General features: G+C 34.2%; 1 protein-coding gene and 1 non-coding gene across 4 annotated transcripts in view; both read right to left on the bottom strand.

The window, feature by feature from the left end:
- The window catches only part of Macc1 (MET transcriptional regulator MACC1), a 77,571-nt gene that overhangs the window by 4,352 nt on the left and 47,778 nt on the right, over positions 1 to 25,441 (bottom strand). The window contains exons 2-5 of one of the 3 annotated variants that reach the window (XM_013070291.3): positions 24,768 to 24,850; positions 19,516 to 19,638; positions 16,022 to 18,063; positions 12,869 to 13,057 (exon numbers count right to left, since the gene is read on the bottom strand). In XM_013070291.3, coding sequence (XP_012925745.1) covers positions 12,869 to 13,057; positions 16,022 to 18,063; positions 19,516 to 19,555 — 2,271 coding nt within the window. In that variant the 5' untranslated portion in view covers positions 19,556 to 19,638; positions 24,768 to 24,850. Of the gene's footprint in view, positions 1 to 12,868; positions 13,058 to 16,021; positions 18,064 to 19,515; positions 19,639 to 22,565; positions 24,708 to 24,767; positions 24,851 to 25,441 lie in introns of those variants that run through there. The other 2 variants (XM_004839577.3, XM_013070292.3) reach the window with 2 other exon arrangements.
- On the bottom strand, positions 24,479 to 24,585 carry LOC147829251 (U6 spliceosomal RNA). Its single transcript, XR_015449414.1, has one exon. It is a non-coding gene; the product is annotated as a U6 spliceosomal RNA (small nuclear RNA).

The raw sequence follows: 25,441 nt of genomic DNA, 5'->3' as shown, positions 1-25,441 counted from the left end.
TGTATACCTCTTGCTTTTAGAAGCTTACAGGACAGAAAGAAGGGACTTCACAGACACTGGACCAATGTGTGAATAGACAGAACTTGGTTATAATGGTTACAAAAAAACTAAAAATGTACTTGCACTTAAAAAAAAATCATTTTGAGGATAACAATGATTATCCCACTGAACCAGAGTCATGATACTACTTTGAAAAGAAACATTCATTTGTGTGAATTTTTTTTGTTCACATCTGAGTTCCACTGCATATTGGATGGGCCAAGTTGAGTAAATCTTTATCTGCGCTTTGAATTTTTGACTCTAGAAATTTGGATAATAATTCCTGAGTCTGTATCCTTGTGAAGATATCTGATGGATGAAATGGTTAGTATACAGTTGGCATTTAATATTTTAAAGTAGAATATGGAGGAAATATCTTTTTGTAGGGTAAGGAATTCAGCTTTAGCCCTCATGTGAGGTAAAGGAGTGGGTATCTGATGTGAAATTAGGGAGATGACTTCCAAAGAGCAGTCAAAGGTTTAGCATCACCCATACTACAGTGATAGAGGTCAACGTGCAGTCAAGGAAAATGCCAAGAAAGAGAATAAGGGATGCAAATTTAAATCTCACCTAAGACTACAATCAGGAATTACATGAAAGACACAGAAGACATAAAAGGATGGAGAGAATATGGAGGCAAGAATGACAGAAAATGAAGCAAGGTGTTTCATGCTGCAGATTCCAGTGACTAATAGCTTTCCAGAAAGCATGTTGAGGGGGTCTCTGTAGGCAGCTCACCCAAGCTCCACACGGCTGACTGTTCATCTGTCCTCCCAAATCCCACCTTCAGTGATATCATACTGGAAGGGCAAAATCATCTATATTGTGGGTATTTACATCGTGAAAATTAGCAAAAGGTATACATTAGAGCTTCCTTCCAGCCCTTGGGCAGCTGGTTGTTAAACATTTACCACCATGCATACAGATGGTACCCTTTTCTTCTTACATACTCACTAACCCTTTAACATCGAATGATGTGGAAATATAAAGAAAAGCATAGAAAATCCAATGCTTTGGCAATTGAAAGGCTTTTGGTAACTTCGAAAAAGACAGTTTGTAGAGAGTCATATAAGACATACAACAGATATGAACAGAAGCTGAAGAAATGAAAGCCACGGAATAAAAGGTCATTTAGAATCTGACTATTAAAAGAAGAGAGAGCCAGAAGAAGAATCAGCAGGAAATAAAAATATTTATAAAAGAAAAAACTGTTAAAAGTGATATTCTGGCATGGAAAAGGATTTTAGGTTTGAAAACTAACTTTCTTAGATGGAAAATTGAGGCTCATTAAGGATGAAATGTGTAGCATATACAAGAGATCTAAGAAGAAAGTTATTGAGCAGAAACGTAAGCAACAGAGAATGTTAAAATTATGGTGGAATTGGGTAAGTGATTGGAAGGGCAAATATTAAGAGAAACTGAGAAGGAGCAAAAGTATGTAACAAATACTTACATACTGGATGCACTGAAAAAACTATTAAATTTAAGAACCATGTTTTTCCTTAGTAATGAAGTATAGAGAGACAGTAAATATACAGTTTTGTATATTGAGTTCTGGTTTAACAAAGCCTGATGAAAGTCCAACTTTAATCAATGCAATGAATATCTAATAGGTTGGTTTTTGTCCTATATGAGCAGTTATATGACATTTACACTCAAGTCCTTAGTCACATTTTTATTTCCTCAGCATTTATTTTGTTTTGTTTTTGTTTTTTCTTGAAAATAAACATATATTATGAATGGCAAAAATGCGAGAGTAACTTGAATATATTAATTCACTATAGATACCGATATTCTGCCCAAAAATACATACCCAATAAGATCACAAGGGAATCTTTTTAATAAATTACAGAGAGGATGAAGTTATCACTTCTGGAAATGTGTGAAGAAAGAAAATGGGTAGGATAAATAATTTCCTTTCTGAGTTGACCTAAGGGAAGTCCTGTAAAAGCTGGAAATGTGCTGTGGGCTGCCAAGATTTCTTTTGGGTTTATGTTATCCTCTATCTGTTCAGTGTTTTAAAAAATCACTTTTCTACCTTTGACTTAATATTATGATTAAGGGAGTTTATGTAACTTTATACTTACACTTGGGTGAGTCAAAAGGAAAGTATGCTCCTGAGAGTTTGTTTTGGTTAAATTATTAACCACAAAAAATTTCTCTCAGCCGTCTCATCTATATCACAAATATTTGATGCATAAGCTACATTCTTTTGCCTCTTTTCTTAGGTTTTTTTAATGCTAACCTCTTAGTATTATGGGTTCATCTTTCAATAGATAGCATGAGGGCAATAAAAAACACAGTTGTTAATTTTTTCTCTATGTGCTTTTAATCTCTTATATAAAGGACAATGGCCTCAGTAATTTATGAAGTTCAGAAATTTTCCCAGGTTATAGCATCTGTGTGGAAGGATGTATTTTTCCTTTGGTTTATCTTCTCAATATTTGAGGACAAAGTAAAAGGTAAAGGAATAATGAAAAAATAATATGTGGGGTACCAAAAAACTGAAATAGAAATAGGGACAAAAAAAGTATATTTCCAAATTTAGAGTGCTTATTCCCAGAAGCCAGTAAGCCCCATTAGATAATGCACTAAATGCTGAAATCCAACATGAATAAAAGCAATTCAGATTTGAGCATAGAATTTTTAGCCCTTTTTTTGCTCATAAAATATGAATAAGCATAAAGAATGTGATTGATTTTAACTACCTTTGGATAATTACATTTTGCCACATTAGAGGATTAATAATCCACCTACTTTTCTCATAAAATTATAGAAGCAACATTTCCTTTTTAAGTACCATGAGTTGAAGAAGAATTAAGGAAAGTTTCACTTCTTAATGATTATTACATGTGTTCTGTCTTCAGTACATAATTTACAACATCCAAGTAGGCCTTACATCACCTGTAATTTGTAAGTACACAAATATTGTTGAAGATAAGGTTGTCATTGTCCTCAGAAGAAAAGGGAAGCTAACTTATCAGGAAGACACTCTATTTCCTCAAAAGGAAGATATTATTTGGTTAAAACTTCACAGAAGATTCTCTTGGAAAAGTTTGCTTGGAGCCAACCAGCTGAATTTGTTGTGAGAATAATCACTTGGAACTTCTGGGTTTGAGTATGAGCCAAAGGAAAATAGAGAATTTGTTCTTTGCTAATCCATCTGCTCAAAACAGTATAAAATCATAGAAAAACGCACTGGTCCAGCCTATCTTCCCTCCCCTCCCTCTCCTCTCTCTTCCTTTTCTCACTTTTTCTTTTCCTACCTTTTTCTTCCCTTCTTTCCTTCCCTTCTTTTTCTTTGAGATGCAGACTCACCAGTTTCTCAGGCTGGCCTTGAACTTGTGAGCCTCTGGTCTCAGCTTCCCATTTAGCTGGGATTAGAGTAGTGTGCCACTATGCCCAGTTTACCAATCTCTGGTCAGGAGTATTCCTCGCTGCCTCCTCCTCATTGGCATCCCTTACCCCCACCACAAACATATATTAATAAAGACATCTGAATGTCAAGATTTAAAGAATTTTATTTTCTTGATCCCAATTTTTCAATGGCAACATTAAAGCAATGAGGGCAAGTACAGGGGCAAAGCTCTGAGCAAGAAGTGCACATCTTGGTTTTGATTTAGACTCTACTGAACAGATCTGGGACCTTCATAAGCTATAAAATTTCTCTGAGCTTTTAATTTTTCCCTTTGTCAAACACAGAAAAAAATATAACAAATGTCACAAAAGCACTGCTTAGTCTACAGAGCAACAGATATAAAATTTTCAACCACATTAGGTGCTCACTTAATGGCATTTGTGGTTGCCCTTGAAGTTTATTGACAAAGCCACAGTCAAATATCCAGGAAAAGAATCCAGATCACCTAGTTACAAATCCAATGATATCACACTAAAAGATTACCATGAATTTATTTCATTATTAAGCAGTTTTAATAAATGCTCATGCAGCTGAGGGTATCACAATCCCCAACTTGAAACTATACTACAAAGCTACTGTGATAAAATCAGCATGGTACTGGCAAAGAAACAGACCCAAAGATCAGTGGAATAGATTAGAAGATGCAGAAACAACTCCAGACATACTCAGCCACCTCCTCTTTGACAAAGGAGCCAACCACCCTCATTGGAGGAAAGATAGCCTATTTAATAAATGGTGTTGGAAAAACTGGATTTCAACCTGCCAGAGATTAAAACTAGACCCATACCTATCACGAAGCACAAAAGTAAGATCAAAGTGGATTAAAGATCTAAATATTAAGACAGAAACACTAAACTTGCTGGAAGATAAGTTAGGTAGAACTCTTGATGACATTGGCATAGGAAAAGACTTTATGAACAAATCTTCAGTAGCACAGGAGCTAGCACAAACAATCAACAACTGGGATCTCATCTTATTAAAAAGTTTCTGCACTGCAAGAGAAACTACCAACAGAGCTAAGAGACAACCTACAATGTGGGAAGAAATTTTTAGCAGCTGTACCTCAGACAAAGGTCTACTATCAAGAATATATAAAGAATTGAAAAAAAATCACACCCCACAAATTCAAAGAGCCAATTCAAAAATGGGCATCCCAAATGAACAGACATTTCTCAGACAAAGAAGTAAAAATAGCAAATAAATATATGAAAAAATGTTCAACATCACTGGTCATTCGAGAGATGCAAATGAAAACAGCACTGAGATTCCACCTCACCCCACAAAGAATGGCTGCTATCAAGAAATCAATCAATAACAAATGCACAGGGGAAAGGAAAGAAGAGAACGGAAAAAATGATGAGAAATGGAAAAAATGGAAATAAAGTCTTTGTAAATAGGGAAGGGTGGAGGGCGTGAAGGGAGGGCTAGGAATGGGGAAAAAATAAGAACCAAGATGCATTATATAAAGATACAATTCCCAATGAGAAATGTAATTGTGTTGTATACCTACAATGTACCAATAAAAGAATTTAATACAAAAAAAAATCAAAAGAAAGAGAATCATACCACAGCAATATATGTGCACCCATGTTTATAGTGGCACAGTTTGTAATAGCTAAAACTTGGAAACAGCCCAAGTGCCCATTAACTGGAAACTGGATAAAGAAGATGTGGTTTTTTCATAAAATGGAGTACTATCCAGTCATAAAGAACAAGAAACTAGAGACATTTATAGCTAAATGGATGCATATTGAGGCCATACTCATAAGTGAAATAAATAGGACACACATGTGTAAATACCAAATAGTTTCTCTAGTGTGAGAAACTGCTAGTATAAATAAGGACTAAAACGGTTAAAATGAATAATTGATAATTTGAAATAGAAAAAGGTAAAAGGGTGTGGGTGTGGTGGGAGGGAAAGGGGAAAAGGAAGAAGGGAAAGGAAAAATTATGAGAAAGAAAAAAAAATGGAAACAAAGTGTATGTAAGTAGGGAAGGGTGGAGGGGGTGAAGGGTGCACAGGGAATGGGAGAAAAAATAAGAACTAAGATACATCATGTACATGTACAAACACCCAATGATAAATGTAAATGTACTGTATACCTAAAATGTACCAATAAATACATAAATAAAAAAAGAAATTAATAAATGCTGTTGTAGATCTTGTACTTACCTGGAATTTGAGTTTCTGAAATTCCTTATTACTTATCTTCACTATGATAGAGCTTGATAAAGAAAACCTAACCTAAAAATCAAATAGTATCATATCTAAATCCATTAACAATATCTGTATAATATTTAACCTAGTATGATTATTTCAATTTGATTGTCAGCATGCTAATAACATATGATACAGAGTAAAATCAAAAGTCATAGGAATACAATAAGTTACCCCAGGATTTTCACTGTGATATCTTTGGTTTTTTCCCATCATTTCAAAAATGAAGTATCATTTTGAAATTGAAGATTGAAGCAATAAGTATGGAATTGTACAAAATAGATGAGTATATATATTTACATATATATAGTACTGTGCCAAATCTATAATTCAAAAATGAAGAGTTGAGAGATTATTTTGTACTTTTTACCACTGATAGGTGAATTTCCATATAATAATTTTTCCTCTCTTAAGAAATTGTAAATACATTTCTCACTGCAAAAGAACAAAGTCCAAAGGTTAAAATTCAGCCAGGCTCAGATACAGAAACTGGACAATTCAATATCACCGTAAGTAAGCAGAAAACAGGAGTTGCTACATAAGCCAGAAAACCATAATAGTTCAAGGTCATTCTCTTACCTTGTGCAATATATATTTTCCAGTGAAAATTAAATGTTGTTAAGCCCTTAAGAAAAATCTGGTCATCCAAGAATTTTTCTTATACATTAGCATTCTACCAGTTTCTCAGGAACCTTGAAATCATTGCTGACTTTTTCTTTGCTTATCTATATTTTTTCTTGGTTGAATTACTTAAAAATTACTATATTTTATTGCCTTTTCCAAAATCACCCAAAGTTACAGAGTTGCCAAATTCACCTTTTCCTCTTTATCAAAATGACAGAAATTATGTACTTAGTGATTGTCCCAAGTATCTTATATATTACCTCCTTTGATTCTCTGAACATTTGACATCCATTCAACAAGATGGTATATTTCTTTTCATTTTACTAAAAAGAAAAATCCCAAGAAAAGTTAAGCACCTTGCCCAAGGTCCTAGGGCTAATAAATGCTAGTCCTGCAATAGGAATTGAGGCCAGGAAGCTTAGTTTCTATGCTCTGGCAGTCATTCAAGACTCTCTTCCAACCATTCCCATGTTTGCACTGACCACATCTCCCAGCAGTTATTAAGGTGAATTTTCCTCTCTGCCCAACTTCGTTTCAGGGGTCTTTAGAACTACCTGGCATCCAGAAGCCTTACAGTTCACTTCTCATCTTCCCAAATTATTCAAATTCTACCTATCCTGAGCCAGGATGTATTTCTGATTGTGTGGAATAATGCTAATGATTTTTTAATTAATTCTGAAAAGATTTATCACCAGTCTAGCACAATGATGTAAGAAACAATTGTATTCAAATCATAGTTACATAACCATGTAACTACAGATGAATTTTACAAATGCAATCATATTGTTTGTTTATATGTACAAAGTGATGGATATATTGTCTTTCTTACATAACTTGCTGAGATAAATGAGATAATGTAAGGAATATGCTCACTAAACAATAAGGGGAAGTATCATAATTCTTATCGTATACTTCTTAAAAATGTTGTTATCAATTCAAATATTACCAGTTTGTCCCTATCCCCATGCCGAGATGACACTTAGTTTCCAAGAGGGAAAAAAAACTTGTTTCTCATTGTGTTTGTGTGGGATTTTTTGTGGTTCGTAAATGAATTCTTAGAATCAATAGACCTAGAAAACATGTGAAATGCATGGGTGAATAAAACACCGAGGCCAAAGATATGAAGGAAAGATAATAAATGTATGGGAAGAATTTTGTGTAAAATTATCCATTCATTTATAACATAAGCAAAATTAACCATAGATCACCTATTTTCTGATCATTAATCTAGACTTAGAATGAAATGCTCTAAAAACTCTACCTGCCAGTCAGAAAATGAGGGGAACAAAGACTGCTCCTAGAAGATATAAAAGATTAGATCTGTACTGATGAAATGGTGATGACAAAAAGACTTAAAATACACTTTTCCAATTATAACTTTCTACAGGTGAGTGGTTTCTGAGATGAATAAAACAGAAGGAGCCTAATCTTTATTGCTAGACAGTGGACCAATGGGTAGGGCAATCGAGAAATTGTTTTTCATGTATGGTAATAATCCCTGGAAGGTTAAGTGAAGAACATCTAGTTCAGAGCTATGAATATATTACACTTAAAATCCCCAGTACTTTCCCTTAAAAATCCAACTTTTAAAAGAGGGCTGCTTTTCTAATATTTTATTTATTTCTACATTTTTAATTAAAATTCTAATAGCTTCAGAAAAGCTCCAGTGAATTTGCATTAGTTTTCACAGAAAAACTTTGACACTAGTTACATCTTTATAGCATAAATATATTTTGTTCCAGAAATAATAATTTAAAAATTATATTTTACTTAAGATAAGATTCTAATCTGTAGATTTTCTTTAATGTAGGAATTACAATGTCATTAGAAACACTGAGTAATATTTCTTAAAATTTAATTTGGGGTGATGGTTAATTTAAAAAATGAAAAAAGAGTAAGAAATGGATGAAAGGATTCTAGAAAAATCTAAAAGACATGCTATTAATGTTCCTTATTCGTTAATAACTTTGAGGCTTGATGAAGATGTTCAGGCAAATTTTTGTAGCTATATATCCTGGATTGAAGAGAAGATAAAGAAAAAATTAAATGAATTTCTTAAGCCCTCAGCCCTGACCACACCTCTGGCTCTGAGATGTGGTCACCCTGCTGGATTTGGACCTAGATGCCAAAGGCTGTGCTCTAAACTTGGTTCTAAGAAGTTCCAACTCTGAAGTTATCTAACACTTGCAACAAGTTTTTGTTAGAAGCTTTTGTTGTTATTAAATAAGTTAATTTTTGCAGTATTCCTGAAAAAGTACAAGTTATATGTGACAGGTAACTGTCTATTCAATACAGTAAAAATCAAACAGAAGGAAGTCAGAGAAATTAAAAAGGACAGAAAAGGAGTGAAGGAGCCGAAGTGAAGCATGACACGCAGAGAAGGGGATTTTTGCCCTCTGAACAAGTGCGATGAAGAAAACAAAAGCAACAGAGGAACTGCTAAGTTGGTTGCCTCTTGGCCCCGGTGCCATTTCCCTCCCTGTACACCTACCGCTTAGGACTAACACCAGTGTGCTCTAAAATCAACTGCTAGACTTGTAAATGGCCATTTAAGAATCAATTCCTCCCCAGAGGAAAAAAAAATTGTACATTTGTATTTTTTAGGCAGATGGAAATTAGTATATATTTAGCCTCTAGTTTAAGTGGCCTAACAGGAAAAAATTCCTATAGGTTATAGCATGGATATGAGTGGTGACTGCTAGTATTATTCACAGCAAATTGATCTGCAGTCTCTAGAAAAACATGTTTAAGGGCTGTAGTTTAAGATTCAGAGTATTTATCAGCCTCAGGCATAGACTTAGTCATGTATGATTTGGTCTGTGCAAAAGTAAACAATGGAAAACTAGGCTGTTTGTTGGCTTCCATCAAGATTTGGGCGAAAAAAAGCTATAAACACAATTAGAGAGAAGCCAGATGCTTAAGGAGGATGACAGAATAAATACTTCTCCAGTAAACTCTCAACAGAACGTTAAAAACGGGGCTTTCTTAAGAAAAAAAAAGAAGTTATACTTTAAATTAGACAACTTTTTTAAATTAGTTAGCTGAAACGTCAGAGTTAGCACATTTCTCACAATACTGTTCTTTTTCCCTTCTTAAGAGTTTCTGATATTTTGGCTCATTCAGTACACACTTGGGTCCATTTTTCAGATTGTGCTGAATCCCCATTACAGATTGAAATGCCCTTCAATTTTATACAGAGAAATGTAGTCTGTGAGGGGCCGTAATTCACTAGTCCTTAACCACTCCTGGTATAAGGAGTCCTTGACTGAGAGCCAGCTCTGAGAACTCAGAGGTCGGCTTGCTGACATTCCCTGCAGCTGCTGGAATTCAGCTGACTTAGTTTGACTCTTTACTCTTCATGGAAAGATTGCTTTGTCTTAGTCATCCAGTTGGAACAGTTGTTTCACAGTAAGAAAAATTTCCAAAAAATTAATACTCATTTCAATAACCAAAATGGATGTGGAGAACACAGCTCTGCTTCTACCAAGACATCATCTAATAAGAGAGAATGTTTTGCTAAATACACTTATGTGAAAGATACAGAATGTTTTACATGTGTTCATCATTGAATTATATTTTATTTAATTCAATAAAAGTTGACTTACATTGGTTTATGTTAAACAGGAAAAAATATTTAATTTTTGCCTAGCAGAATATATTTGTTGTAATAGTGATTAAAAACAACAGTATTCTCCCAGGGATTTAGCTCAGTGGTTCAGACACCTGCCTTACAAGCCCAAGGACCCACGTTCAATCCTTGGTACCAAAAAAAAAAGCCAAAAAAAACACAAACAGTATTTTCTTTTATCTCTTTTTTCAGAGTACTGTAGCCTTCAATTTAAAGGTCGTTTACTTCCTTCCTTAGATTGATTCCTAAGTATTTCATTTTATTTGATGCCTTTGTGAAATGTGAGGTTTCCTTAATTTCTCTCTCAGTGAGTCTGTTACTTGTGTACAGGAAAACTATTGATTTTTGAGTGTTGACTTTGTATCCAGCTATGGTGTTGAATTTGGTTATTAAACCTAGAAGTCTTTTAGTGGAGTTTTGGGGTCTTCTACGTAGAGTATCATGTCATCTGCAAATAATATTTTAACTTCTTTCTTTCCTACTCCTATTCCTTGTATTTCTTTCTCTTGTCTAATTGTTCTGGCTAATGTTTCCAGAGCCATATGGAATAAGAGTGGTGATAGTAGACATCTTTGTCTTGTTCCTGATTTTAGAGTGAAAGCTTTCAGTTTTTGACCACTTAGTATAATGTTAGTTTGTCATAGATGGCTTAGGGTTAGGGTTTGGGTTAGGATTGGGGTTAGGATTAGGGTTAGATTTAATGCAATCTCAATCTAATTACCAACAGCATACCTCACAGAATTAGACAAAACAATCCTAAAATTTATTTGGAAACTGAAGAGACCTAGAATAGCAAAAGCAATTCTGGGTAACAAAAGCAAGGCTGAGGGCATCACAATCTTTGACTTGAAATTATAATACAAAATACCATGATAAAAACAGCATAGCACTGCCAAAACAAAACAAAACAAAAAACAGACCTGAGGATCATTGGAACGGATTAGAAGATAGAGAAATAACTCCAAATACACTCAGCCACTTTATCTTTGACAATGGAGCAAAACATCTACAGTGGAAGAAAGAGAGCCTCTTTAATAAATGGTGCTGGGAAAATTGGCTTCCCAAGTACTGAAGATTAGCTAGACCCATATCTCTCACCATGGACTAAACTAAAATCAAAATGGATCAAAGACCTAAATTTTAAAACATAAACCTTAAATGTATTGAAAGATAGAATAGTAGAATTCTTGAAGATATATGTGTAGGCAAAGACTTTATGAACAAAACTCTGATCACACAAGAAATAACACAAATATTCAACAAATAGGATCTCATTTTATTAAAGAACATTTGCACAGCAAAAGAAACCACCAAGAGAGTGAAGGAAAAACCCACAGAGTAGGAAAAAATTTTGCCAGCTGTTCCTCAGACAAACGACTAATATCTAGAATATATAAAGAACTCAAAAAATCAGACTCCCTAAACTTAAAGGGCATCTGAAATGATTAGACATTAGACTTCTCAGATGAAGAAATACAAATGGCAAATAAATATATGAAAAAATGTTCAACATCACTGGTCATTCGAGGGATGCAAATTAAAACAACACTGAGATTTCATCTCACTCCAGAAAAAAATGGCTATCATCAAGAAATCGACCAATAACAAATGCTGGCAGGGGTGCTGAGAAAAAGTTACCCTTCTCCATTGTTGGTGGGAGTATAGACCGGTGCAACCACTGTGGAAATCAGTGTGGAGATTCCTCAAAAAACTAAAACTAGAGGTTCCATTTGATTTGACTATTCTCCTTTTTGGTATCTCCTGAAAGAATTAAAAGCATCATACCACAGCAATATATGCACACCCATTTTTATAGCAGCACAATTTATAATAGCTAAATCTTCAACACAGCCCAAATGCCCATCAACAGATGAATGAATAAAGAAGATGTGGCATTTTCATACAATGTAGTACTACTCTGTTATAAAGAAGGATAAACTTGAAACATTTATAGGTAAATGGACGCACCTTGAGACCATACTCCTAAGTGAAATAGATGGAGCACATGTGTTTAAATATTGCATCGTTTCTTTGGTATGAGAAACTGAAAGTGTAAATAAGGACCAAAATGCATAATAGATATTGGGAAATGGGAAGAAAATGTTCAGATTGGAAAAGGAACAAGGGAGGGGAGAGGGGGAAAAGAAGATAGGGAAAAGCAAAAAAGAGAATAGAAGAAAACATGAAAACAAAACTTTTGTAAATAAGGAAAGGAAGAGAGGTTGAAGGAAGGGGAGGGGATTGGGGAAGAAAAAGGAAGAATCAAGATACATTGTGTATAGGCACAAATTCCCTATGATGAATGTGATCACTATGTATATCTAAAATGTACCAATAAAAATTTTAAAAAACAACAGTATTTACATGACAAAAGTTTACTTTGAACTAAATGCTGCCATTCTGTATTTGGTATTTGTAGTTTGTAATGTATGAAAATTATGAAGGCAATAATAAAGCTCCTAGACATCGTCATTGTTCAGTAACAGGGGTTTCACATGACCCACACTCTTAATGTTTCTTGCCATTCAGCAATGTTTGTGACAAAGGAATAAGTCAGTATTTAAGGCTTTTAAATACTTTTTATTGATATCCTCCTCCTTTCCCTTGGCTTGGTCCAATTGCCTCACTTCAAAATTCAGCTCTTCTGTGTTTCAAGTTTTTATATCCCTGCCTATTTAATGACCCATTATTTAATCAACTCATTTCACCAAAGGCCATGTAAACATGAAATTCAAGGACAAACATCAATACATTTTCAAGGCTCTTAATCACTTAAGGGTGATGTATTTCAGGTCATTTTGATTAGTTTCAGAAGTAGTTATGTCAGTGGATCTTTTTGGAAGTGTCCCCAATTAACCCATGAATATGGTACAAGTTTGATTACATGTTTTATTTGGTTTGCAACTCTTCACCATAGCATTAGACATAAAAAAAATCTCACCTCAACAGCAACGTCTCCAGTTTTTCCTCGGTGAGGAATTTCATATGCTTCCATCTGTTGCTTTGTGAGCCGTACTAACTTTTCAGCAAGTTCCCTCCACCCATTGCCAACCTTGACAGCTGAAGTCAAAATAACAGCCTCTTGGATAAGATGTGCTACTAACCCTTGGCAATCCATCTTCAGCAGAGCCTGTGGCAGAAATTATGTGTCAGAATTTAAATTGTTTTGTGTTTTCCTTTAAATTAATAATTTCACTACATATTCTAGAAATCAGAATTCTTTTTAAAGAAACACACACATATAACTTTATTTTCTAAAGCTCAAATTGTTGATTTACTGCTAAGCAAATTCAACAACCACTATAGAGGACATAACCAAATCAGAATTAGAAGAGATCAAGGACTAAATCAGTGACTAATTACGTGATCCTGAGTAAGCTGCTGAATCAATGTGTCTTAGTATCTTCAATTGTATGAGGAAGAGGGTAAGCCACACATTTCCAAAAATACTGAGGTTCCAACCATCCATAATCTGTCAGTTCAGGGTTGATTCACAAAAAATAATTTCTTACCTTACCAGAGGTTTAGTTACAGAATTTCTCTAAAGAGTGAAATCACTGGTGATGGTAAACATTTTATTTTTTCATTAAAATGTGATTTTTAACTTTCTAGAATTACCATGCATGAGGCCCTGGGTTCAATCTCCAGCATCTCCCCCACTACAAAAAATCTGAAACTTCTTATAATCATCCCTATTGCATAAAAATAAGACATTCCAACTTTAAACAAAACTATTAATGTTCATGAATTTTAAAACAACCAAAGGTCTCTCTCAGTACTAATGTAATTGTGTTAAATGTAAAACACAGGGTATTAAAGATAAAATGGTCTTGTAACTGGCCAAATGGAAAACCATCAGACTCTTTCTTTCTTTCTTTCTTTCTTTCTTTCTTTCTTTCTTTCTTTCTTTCTTTTTGGGTATCTTGAGCTTTTTCATTCACCAGGTATGTTTCAAACAAGTCTACAAGTTTCTGTTTTGTTTTGAATATATTTTTAGAAATGCAATTTTATTTATTTATTATCACTGCCAAATAAACAAATAAAAGTGTTTACCTGCTTCTCATTACTTAAGATTACTCAGAACCCTTATCTACCATTAGGATACAATAAAAAATGGATGACCAAGTTAGGCAACCATTGAAGTGCATAGAGTGTTTAGTCACATGGAAGTATATGATTAGAAGGACCAACCATGGTTTTTATACATAGACTGTACTGATCCATGCATTTTTGCTGAGCAGTTAGGGCCTCAGTGAGAAGCAATATTCATCCAGTGGGCTCCTGAAGGTGCTTTTAATAGATTATTCAATGGCATTACTATTGTCTAGTCCAGGTTCTTCTTTGAGCAAAAAGAAGTCACCACTTGAAGTCATAGAGCCTATGTTTAAAATAAATCTCCACAAGACTAAGACTTCAGATAAGTTACTCAATATCCCTTCTTAATGATTTTAAAATTGGATGTGGTGATAATACCACCCTGTCTAATTCTGCCTAATAAATAAATAGATTATATCAGATGCTGAAAGGCTTTACTGGGTGTCAAGTATGTAAGGTAAGCCACTTGTAAATTCTCAATTTGCCAGACTCCTCAAATTATTCTACAGTCCAAGAAAAATGCTTATTTACTACACAGATAAAATTTTTAAGAGATAACTCTACACCCTGTATTCAATCAACCCTCATCAGATGACTAGGCCTAAGCCTCCTCTATACAAAAGTCTCAAAGCCTTCACTAAAGCAGGACATGTGTTTTGGGGCCCTCTGGGGAACTAGTCTCTTAAATGGGCTTTCTACCATCATTTGCTGTCTACTCAGCCATTCATTATCATGTCCTCCAACAAATATAGGTATCATCAGGCCTAACTGTTCAGATATTGGGCTAATGTAATTGCTTTTCAAGCAGAGATAGCGGAAGAAAGCAAGTTTTGATCCAAATCTTGTGGATATATGCTGAACATGAGCTGTAAGAAGTAATGAGCTATTGCAAAATTCATGTGCAGCTTTTACAAGGTAAAGTATCTTCTAGTATTCAGTAGCCAATGGTCAAGTTAAGTGAAAATGCAGCACACTAAAATAAAATTATTCACTTACCAATTGGATAGTGGAACTCTTAAATTTTAACTCATCTTAGCATCATTGCATATTCATCAAAAACATTGAAGTATAGGAAATGTTTTTATGTATTTCTTTCTTTAATATATAAATTACTGTTAATGTCACAGATTAAAATCCTCCACCAATATATTTCCCTCCTTTTGCACTTTAATTAAAACTCCTCTTTATCTACCTCCTGTATAATCTCACTCCTCTCCTTTGTCCCTGGTTTTCAGTACTAGCTACTATTCAGGAAGTGTTAGCTATCATTTTCATTTATATGATCATATATTTATCATTTTTCAAGAAATATGCTCTTGATTTAAAAAAAGATTTTATAAATTATTGAATTTTAATTTTAATAACAAAAAATTCTTTATAATTCTCCTGTAAGTCTTCCACTGGTGTGATCATTTATCAGCTGAAAAAATTTTACCATAAAAATGCTATTAGAACATGAAGATTAAGAAGAAAATTAGCAATTTCATTGCTTGGTTGTGATACACTGCAAACAGAAGAAGAATTAAATTGTCACAGTACAGGACATTGGTAATATGTTTTTTGTTTTTTAAAAAAAAATAATGAAAAGCAGACCTCTAGCAATGGCCACTTTGGTTATGTTTAAGTTTGTTGTTATTTACTTTGAGGTTATACAGCTTCTCTGATTCTTTTAGACCTGTCTAAATATTTGAGAGAGGAAGAGAAAACGTCTCCTTAGTTTTAGGTCCTGCACAAATGGAATCTTTAATCTTTCCTTAAAAAGATGATCTTTGGAGACCTATTATCAGAGGAAATCAAAACTGAATCACAAAAAAAATGCTGAATCACAAATCTATGTATCCAATTATAGGGTCTTGCAGGAAAAGCTCTGTATTTGCTTTAAAGTAGTTATAACTAACTAGTCATGATTTTTTAAAATTTCTCCTCTCATACATTTGGTTTGGTCAAGCTGATAAAGTTGTCTATGGCAAATAAATTACTATGATCAAGCAGTACTCACCACAATAAGTTCATAAAGAAACTTCCTTGTATTTCTATCAGCATGGCAATCTTCCTTTAACTTCTTTACAATATAAGAAACCCTTTCTGATTCTTTGTTCACTTGTATTCGATCAAAATCTTCCAGTGACAGATGTGAGTAACCCAGGACATCAGCTAAAACTTTCCAATCATACACTTTTTCTGACACCAAGGTCAATACAACTGAGTATATATAAGTCAGTTTTTTAAAGGGCAGCACAATTTGTTCAAGAAGATTTCTGGTTGTAAAGATATTGTCAGACCTAGACATTAATTGTTCTTTTGAAATCACCTTGACGTTTTTGCAGTGCACAAGTCCAATCTTACCTCTGAGAACTCCTACATACCATTCTTTCACTTTGGACTGCCCAATGGCTTTTACCTTACCTTCTCCAAGAAGGCCTATTGTGTCCCCTTTGAAATATTCAAGTAAGTAGTCAATCTTGATTTGTCTTAGCACTGTCTTCAGGCTCACCCCATAGTTGGTAAAGTTCAATTTTTTATCTTGGAATGTGGGATACTTAACAGGCAGTGTTGGCAATAAAGGAGCAGATTTGACTTCTTTCTCCTTCTTCAAATAACCTGGGAGATTTGAGAGCCTTTTTAAATTTGGAGCTGGATCAGGTGAAGTGATAAAGAACCATGCAACTGGTCTACTGTCAGGAGTATCCACCTGAACACGGAAAACAAACAAGTGCATTTCTTTGTGGTCAACCAAAGAAAATAAAAATGGATGATGAACTACTTCACCTGCTTCCAACTGATTTTGTTTAATTTCTTTCCCTTCTCCTTCTACCTTTACTTCAAAATCTGGATCACATGAAAAGACTGAAATGCTTAAATCTTGTGGCTTGTCAAGTAAAAATGAATGTTTTCCCCAGAGCTGAAATACAACGGGAGATATGTTTTTTCCACCCTTCTTAATATCAGAGACTATAAGTTTTCCTGGCATATAGCTGTGTCCACAGACAGTGAAAACAGCAGTGAAACTGGGGTGGATATATTTGGGTCCATAAATTCCAATTGAGGTAGTTTTGTGGATATAATCCCAAATGGTGGCAGCTGGTGACTGAATAGCTTTAGCTTGTGCAGCAATCACTAGATACATCACCTGACTGAAGTCCATTAGCTTCACTTGGATGGTGTCATTATAAATATAGCAGGTGTTTAACACTCTGAAAGGGCCTTCTTTTTCCAGGCTGTATAAACACACCATTTTTGTCATGACTTGGCTGAAAGGATCCTTTCTCACTTCAGCTCCAATTTTCATCTCCAGCAAAATAGCTTCCATTGTATTAAGGTTGCTTAACATGATTTCCAAAAGAGGACTTACAGTGCAAGAAAGATCATGATTGAGCATTTTTGGAGGATCCAGAAAAGCCCTTAATGAGACCTCTTGGAATTCTCCCACAGCTACGTGACCTTGGGGAACATGAACAGTGATATCCGATTCAGGTAACTGTACAGATCCTCCTTGGTGATTTAATTTACAAACTATGATGGTGTTTGCAACTTGGGTCTGGGCCCACCCAGGACTCTGATTAATTGTATTCAAATCCAAGCAGGAGCGGGCCAGCTGGCGTTGACTTAACCAAGCCATTTTATAAGCTTCTCTGTCATTTTGAAGCCATTCTAAGTCTTCTACTAGGATCTGGTCAGAGTTGTGAATACTGTCATGAGTATAGACAGCATCATCTAAAATGTCTAGAAGTTCTGGAACACTTTTAGATCTTCCTGATTTCTTTGAGGAGGAATGCCTGAGCAACTTGTGCACATCAAGTTCATCACCAGAGGAATCAAAAGAATTTCCGGTTTCTATTTCTCTTAAAAAAAGAAAGGGATCTTCCTTCAAGATGGAGACATTATCTCTCTTCTGGTTATTTCTTAGCTGAGTTATATCATCCAAAAATGGGTTAGAAGCAGACAGTTCATTCCAGAATGGATTCCTAGTTTGGGAAACATTATTATCATGAAGAGTGGAACCACCTGGCCAATTGTGAAGAAAACTTGGGTGTTGGCATTCTTGATATGTAAACAAAAACAAAGCAAAACAAAAATGAGGTGACAATCTATGAAACAACCCATTTTTCCCCAAAATGCAAAAATGCTAAAAATTTGAGACTTACTTTGCATTTTGCTTTGTGATCTTTAGTCTACTAATTACTTCAAACTTAATGTTAAATTTGGTCAATTTTGCATGTAATGAAGAAAGGGAAATTTTCTATGAGGTTATTATGACTGTAGATAAATTTATCATAAGACATGGTGAGTTATAAACTAAAATAAATGCTAAACACTTTAGACAATAACATATTTAATACATTTCCTGAAACTGACCTAGAGTAGCATGCGCTGATGTCTTATTAGTTAATGTTTTATTTCCCCAAAAGCAAACCTGTGAATGCTTCAATTATTTAGACTTTTCTAAATAATGATTAGTTTCATTATTTCAAGAATATTAATTTCATGTTTTCCTTTTCAGATAGTATTCAATATATGAGAAATAGCAAATACATCAATTGAAAAGCAATACACTAAATTAGCCAGTCATCATTGATTTCTTAGAATATTTTGGTAACTTTGTATTGATACATTTTAATTGAATTATTTGTGAAAAATAGCACTGAAATAATAGACTACAACTGGAACTACTTCTTGAAAGAATTCTTTGAATTCAGGCTTGGAAGGGCAAAAAATGGTCTTAACCACTAGAAATGGAAACATGTGAATACCTTGCAAAGTGAGTGTTTTAAGAATTAGATGCACATTAAAATATTCATGTTTCCACTATAAATATTTCTATATATTCCACAATGTTGTACCCATTTTTATGTTTACAGTGACTCATATTTGGCCATTTCTCAGAAAATATTAGTAATAAGTCTGAGGGCTTTTTGAAACTGGTACTTTAGAGAAAATGGGCAACCAAATTGCTAAAGTTCTATAGAAAAAATGAATCAAGTAAACTGTCAGATATTTTTAATATTTTTAGAACTGCTATCTTGATTTAAACTAGTTTAAGTGTCACATATTAAATATTAGAAAATGCATTTTGAAAACATAAAGATAGTATTTCTCTTATTTTTACACTTGTCTTCATTCCAGTTATCCTAACTCTCTTGAAACTTTCTTTTTGCTCTGAGGATCTATTCAATTGTTTTCTGTTCCATGAATATTTCTTAGGCTGCTCCAAACCCAAGATGTCTCTTTTAGGTGTCCTTCATTCATATTTACTGCATCTATCACTCATTTATTATTTATTAATTATTTTTTTCCTCTATTATATTTATAGTAATCTGTTAGCGTGGTTTTTCTGTATATATCTTCAGTGACACTGCAACTATTTCTATAAAATTGAGATTTTAAACTTCTTTTAATTCCAATAAAGTTTTCTGAAGATAGACTTTCAGTGCTTAGTGGAATTGATTTGATTTATTTACATGAAAAAATTACAATAGTTACAAATTCATGTACCTGTAATATTGCATTTTTTGGAGAGTTTTGGGGGTTCCATGTCAACCAAATTTCCTTCAGATCTACTTCATCTAATTCTTCCTGACAAAAAGTGGGCTTTTTCACTGCTTAGCATTGTCCCACCTATAATGTAAACAGATACACATTTTTCATAAGTGTATGTAATCATGTACAAGTTGACAGAGGGGAAAAAACTCAAAATGACCACACATACTTAAATAGAAAGTTGCATGTAAAAATATTCCATACAATTTCTTTACTTCTGGTAGGATGCTGAACTATCCTGAAATAAGCATTAGGTCTCCTTTAAAAACTCCTCAGATTCTGGATTGATACCATCAAATAAACTTAAAAATTCATTACTGCCCCTATAAAAATAATGAAAATTCCAAGAACAAAACAAGTAAGTGGAAACCTCAATAAATGGATATTTTCTGTTTGATGATTGGAAGACAGTACTGCAAATCTGAAAATTCTCATCCAAATGCTTCTATATATGCAATGCAAATCTAAGAAAAACTACGTGATATATACGTATGTGTATATCTGTAACTGCTTGTTTTTCAGGTAAAAATTTTATTTTTAAATGGCAACTCAAATTGTATATATTTACTGTATACCACATGTTGTTTTGAAGCATGTTTGTCTTGTTTATAAATGCTTAAGTTTTTACATATTTTATGTAGAAGATCAAGGGCAAATATTTAAGATAATTTAGAAAAAGAACGTGATGGAAGTAATATGTGCTACCTACCAGATATCAGCATTAATTATACATATGAACTAAGTAAGATATTGTGGAGTTGCAACAGAAATAGACCAAGGGGCACAAAACTGAGACCTCAGGAACAGACACTCATATGGAAACTCCATGAGTGGCAGGGGCAAAGCAGAGCAATGTGAAAGTGACGAACCATTCCTTAAACAGTGATGGAATTACTGGTTCCACCAGCTGAAGAAAATTGCACATGCATGCACACACATGTGAGCGAGCACACACATACACACACAAGAAAACAAATAAAAAACAATTCCAAGATGATTAAAGACTTAGGAAAAAAACCCTTAAAATTTGAAAAGAACATCTGAGAGTATGTTTTCTGAAAAGCAGTGTTTCTTAAACAAGGCAGACACACAAAATGGATACCACAAAATATTAAAATGATAAATCAATCCTATATATCCAAAACATCATTTACAAAAAGTAAGAATACAAGCCAAATACTGGGAGAACTTATTTCCAAAGCATATGACTAAAAAAGGAAAATAATTGGATTTAAGATATATGAGACTCCTGTAAATCAATAAATAAAAACAACACTATAGACACTTTTGAAATAAGATATAGACAAGCATCTCCCCAAAGGGAAACATAAATGAACCCTCGGTATATTTAAATATGATCTATCTCGCTGGTAATTAGGCAAACAGATGAAGCACAATTACCACTTACTGAATTTGCAAAAATTAACAGTCCAATTACAAATAAAAATGTGGAGCAAAAGGAAATCTTATATACTCCTAGTGAAAGTATGAAAAGGTCCAATCATTTGGAAATCAATCTGGCATTATCTAGAAAAGAGCAGTACCCAGAAAATTTAATTCTGGTTATTTGATTTAGAAAAACCTTGCATATGTGCATCAAAAGAGATATAAACATGAATCTTCACTATATCATTTTAATAACAACTCAAATCAATCAAAATATACTTATCATATAAATGGATAAATTGTGGTATTTTGATACAACAGTGTTCTATTCAACTATGGAAACAGCTGAATTACAACTAAAAGTAAGAACATCTGCTAGATATGTGTTCCATTTGCTGAGACTTAGCCTTATTTTCATAAAGGATTTCTCTTAGTCCCATGACAACATTGAAAAAATAGATATTTAAGATCTGATTTCCAGCATGAAAAACAAATCTCAGTAAAGAGATACAACTAAATTGTAAAGGCCAAAGAGTGATTTACCCAAAAGAAGTTTAATTTTTATTTTTAAGAGAAATCAAATGCCTTTTCTGATACATAAGAAAGGGAGAATATGTTTTTAAGAAAGAAAATAAAGTGGGGAGGAAAGGAAAGTTGAGTGGGAAAAAAAACGAATGGAAGGGGGAGTATGTTTCCAGATATGACGAGTAAATAAGTGTAAAAATTATAAGGTGACATAAAAACTCAAATGGTGCAGTAATAATTGTTTTTCCTTTCACAGGGGAAACTACATTGGAAGATTGAGTGAACAGTTGAATTATGCAATATGCAAATTGTACTGAGACCTAAAGTTTCCTGGCAGCTCTTTAAAACTTCTGTGGTTGATTCTTACCAAATACGAGGTTCAAAATTAAAAGTCCTGAGCACACGAGAGGTAGTTAAAACTTTGAGGTAGGAAAACTGAGCTCCAGTCCTTCAGCAAAATTTAGCAAATCAAATTAAATTGAGTGAAACATATTAACACGGAAAAGTGTTTTCAAAAAGATAAAGCACCCTTTAAATGAAAAACCAATTTAGCAATCTACATAAAGTTTTTCAAATCTGTGTGGAAAGAGCAACAATGAACAATTTATGCCCAGTATTTCCTTGAAGCAAATAACCCTGTATGTAAAAAATAGTTGTAATCCAGCGAAATAAAGTTAAAATTTCTCAACCACCTAAAACCCAGGAAAAATTCTCTTTGCAGCTATGACCCTGCAGGGTCAACACATTTCAGAGACAAAGGCACTTGCGGCAGTTCTTTGTGGAGCTGTCCTTTTGTCCTGTCACCCAGCAGATCGTTGTCCATTAAGGGAGTGTTGTAAACCTGTGCCAGAACCACTTGGGGGGTTTAATTAAACACAGCCTGCTGGGCCTCACCCAGTGATTCTGATCCAAAAGGTCTGGGGTGGCGTTCAAACTTACATTTCTAACAAAGTTGCCAAATGATGTTCATGCTGTGGTCACGTGCTGAGAACCACATTCTATAAACTTTTATTATATATTCCCAGGTTTCTCCCACTATACTTCATCAACTCCTCACAATCTTTCTGTACATGCACATGGACAGAACACATTACCTTACATCCTGAATCTGGATTGACTGACTGACTGGTTGATTGACTGATTTTCTGTGGACACGGAGTGGCAGTACAGGAAGAAAATTTCTGGACAGGAGGGACAAAGAATGAGAACTCTGACCTGTAGGGGTCAGTGTTTGTTTACACAGGTGCAAAAAGCACCAGCCACAGTCACCTCCCTGGGTTTCCTTCCAATTACACTGGATGCCAATTGTGTCCTAAACAAGATTTTTCAAAAAAAAAAAACTTTGTCTAGAGAAGCATGAGTCAGTCTTTATATTTGGAATGAGTAAAAAGAAAAAGAGCAATCTGCTATCCATTTTCTTTGCAGTATAAATTTTACTTACTCTGATTTTGTATGATTCATTATTTTCTTCTTCAAAGAAACTTTCATTTATCTTACTGTTCATGCCTTGTGCAACCGGGGAAATTTACCAATTATAAAACTTTTAAAAGTTCTCAGAAGGTCCTTTTGTGTGGGGAAAAGGAGTGAAAGAGGTTGTGGTGTTTGGAAATAAAAACCAGGGAAACAATGCCATTGAAAATAACTTGGAAAACATGTCTGTCAAAGTGTTTACATTAGTTTTTATGCAATGAAACTTGCTATTATTAGCCATTAGTTGGCTCAATGTATTTTGCAGCTAGTCCTTAAGTATCTCAAACTGCTATGATTTTTATGAATCTGTACTGTACTTAACTCTTTCCAAGATCTGTACTGCATTTTTGACCTATGTGATATTATAATATATTCATGGTGGTTGTAACTTTTGTAGGTGACATCAAATACTGAAGTGGTCAGGAGGGCGATTGATGGACAAGTAATAATAGACTTTTGCTTTATCCCCAAATGCCAGGTCCATCTAAATAATATTACAATACTTTGTAACTGTAACTCGTATAAGGACTGAATGGCTCCTAAAGGGATGACAATCGGCAGTGATACTCACAATATTATTGGACGTTGCCATTGTTTGTGTGGTCTTACTAGATGTCACCCCTAGGACACTTTCTGATGAGCTACTGACACCCTATGATTGATAGTGTGTTTATCCTAATACCAGTTATTAAGTAGTTTGAGTGTTTATTACCTCTGATCATCCTAGCTAAATATTTCAGACTTGATGCCCAGCATGACAAATTTCAGCTGACACTTTCCCTAAGGAAAATGGCTTTATAGGATTTTTCAGGGAGGGCTTCAAGGAGCCTGATCCACTAAATATGACCAAACATTTCGATGATGCCTTTAACCCTGGTACCTCAACATAATTTTATCAATACATCATTTTGTTAACATTACCACATCAAGATGTCTATCATTTCTTTACATTTTATTAACTTTCCATCACTGACAGAACTAATGTCCAGAAAAGTTATAAAAATTGTACAACATAGCCTCTCATTAGTGAGCACAAATCAGAAAAAGAAACAGTAGGTCAGAAACTGCTGTATGTGCAGCTTAAAGATGTGGCAAAAAACATCACCAGAAACTTGAATCTGGAAGGAAAAGTATAAAGGACTCTCACCTAAACTAAAAGAAAAATATCAGACTTCTACAAAATATAAATAAGAATAGTAAGAGCTATTAATTTTAAGAGCTTGATGCATTCTTGGTGCCATGCATGGATATGCTGATTTAATTACTTGCAACAATTCTATCATTAGCTCCAGTTTAAAGATAGAGAAATCGAGGCTTAGGGATGTTATGTGTCCAAGAGTAAAAGCTATTAATTACTGCAAAGTATTGTAGTGGAGGCAAAGTTTAAACTTCCGGATACTGAGGGCTAGAAAGTATTAGAAATCTACACTATGTTTCCTACCTATAGGCCAGAACTTCTCTTCCAAAAAGGAAGTGAAACTATGCCCTGGGTTTTTGTTTTTGTTTTTCTTTTTGCTAAAGATGCCTCATTTCTTTTTCTAATATGGAACGCTTCATAAATGTGTATGTCATCCTTGCCCAGGGACCATGTTAATCTTCTCTGTATGATTCCAATTTTAGTATATGTGCTGCCAAAGCGAGCACATGAAATGCCACAATCTTGATCTCAGAAAATCTCCCAAATTCAGCAGGACCTAAACTTTGGGCATGTGACTTGTATCTGTGACCCACTCTCAGAAGGGCCCCTGTTTGGTGTGGTGTTCTGCTGAAACATTTAATGTATTTTGGATGAAGGAACCCATATTTTCATTTTGCATCACACATACCAAATTGTGTTATTATCCTGGTTCACAGCATTGATAGACTTCACCCTTTAGAACCAAAGAAACAGCTGAAATTACAGGAGGCCCTGAAAAAAGGAGAAAAGCATTATTTCAGATAAAGAATGTTTTGTGGATGATGAAACAAAGCTGCAGAGAGAATAACTGAGTTGCCTAATGTTCAAGATCATCTATGTCAGATTTCAGAATTAAATTGTCATCATCTGATTTGAAATTCTGTAAGAAAGAAGTATATGAGAACAATTTACCCATATCTATAAATTACGAAATGAGATTCTTCTACACTCTGATGCTATATAATGATAAAAGCAATGACCTTAGATGTTAAGACTTTAAAGCAAATGTGATAAAGGTTTGATCCTAGCATTCAATGAGAGCAAACTACACTGGTCCTCAGCTCTGTGGTCCTTATCACACAGGGATTCTTTGAATACGATGTACACCTAAGGCAAGAGAGAATGGAGTCCAGTGGCAATGGCAATCCTGCTTGTTTTGTCCTTACCGCATGCTTATAGCATTTTGTTGTTCATCTCATCAGCATTTAACAAATGGGGAAGACTTCTTCTGAAAGTTCAGAGTGTAGTCCACAAAGATAGTAGTATTTAAGAGAACACTGTAGACCCCATATATGTGTGTGTAAATATGTATATATGTAAATA

This window comes from Heterocephalus glaber, unplaced genomic scaffold (assembly GCF_053883595.1).
Source record: "Heterocephalus glaber isolate CG9 unplaced genomic scaffold, H.glaber_assembly_v1.0 deba00000676, whole genome shotgun sequence".
Classification (NCBI taxonomy): domain Eukaryota; kingdom Metazoa; phylum Chordata; class Mammalia; order Rodentia; family Bathyergidae; genus Heterocephalus; species Heterocephalus glaber.
Note: the sequence above shows the minus strand (reverse complement) of the source record. Positions and strands in the feature narration are given on the sequence as shown.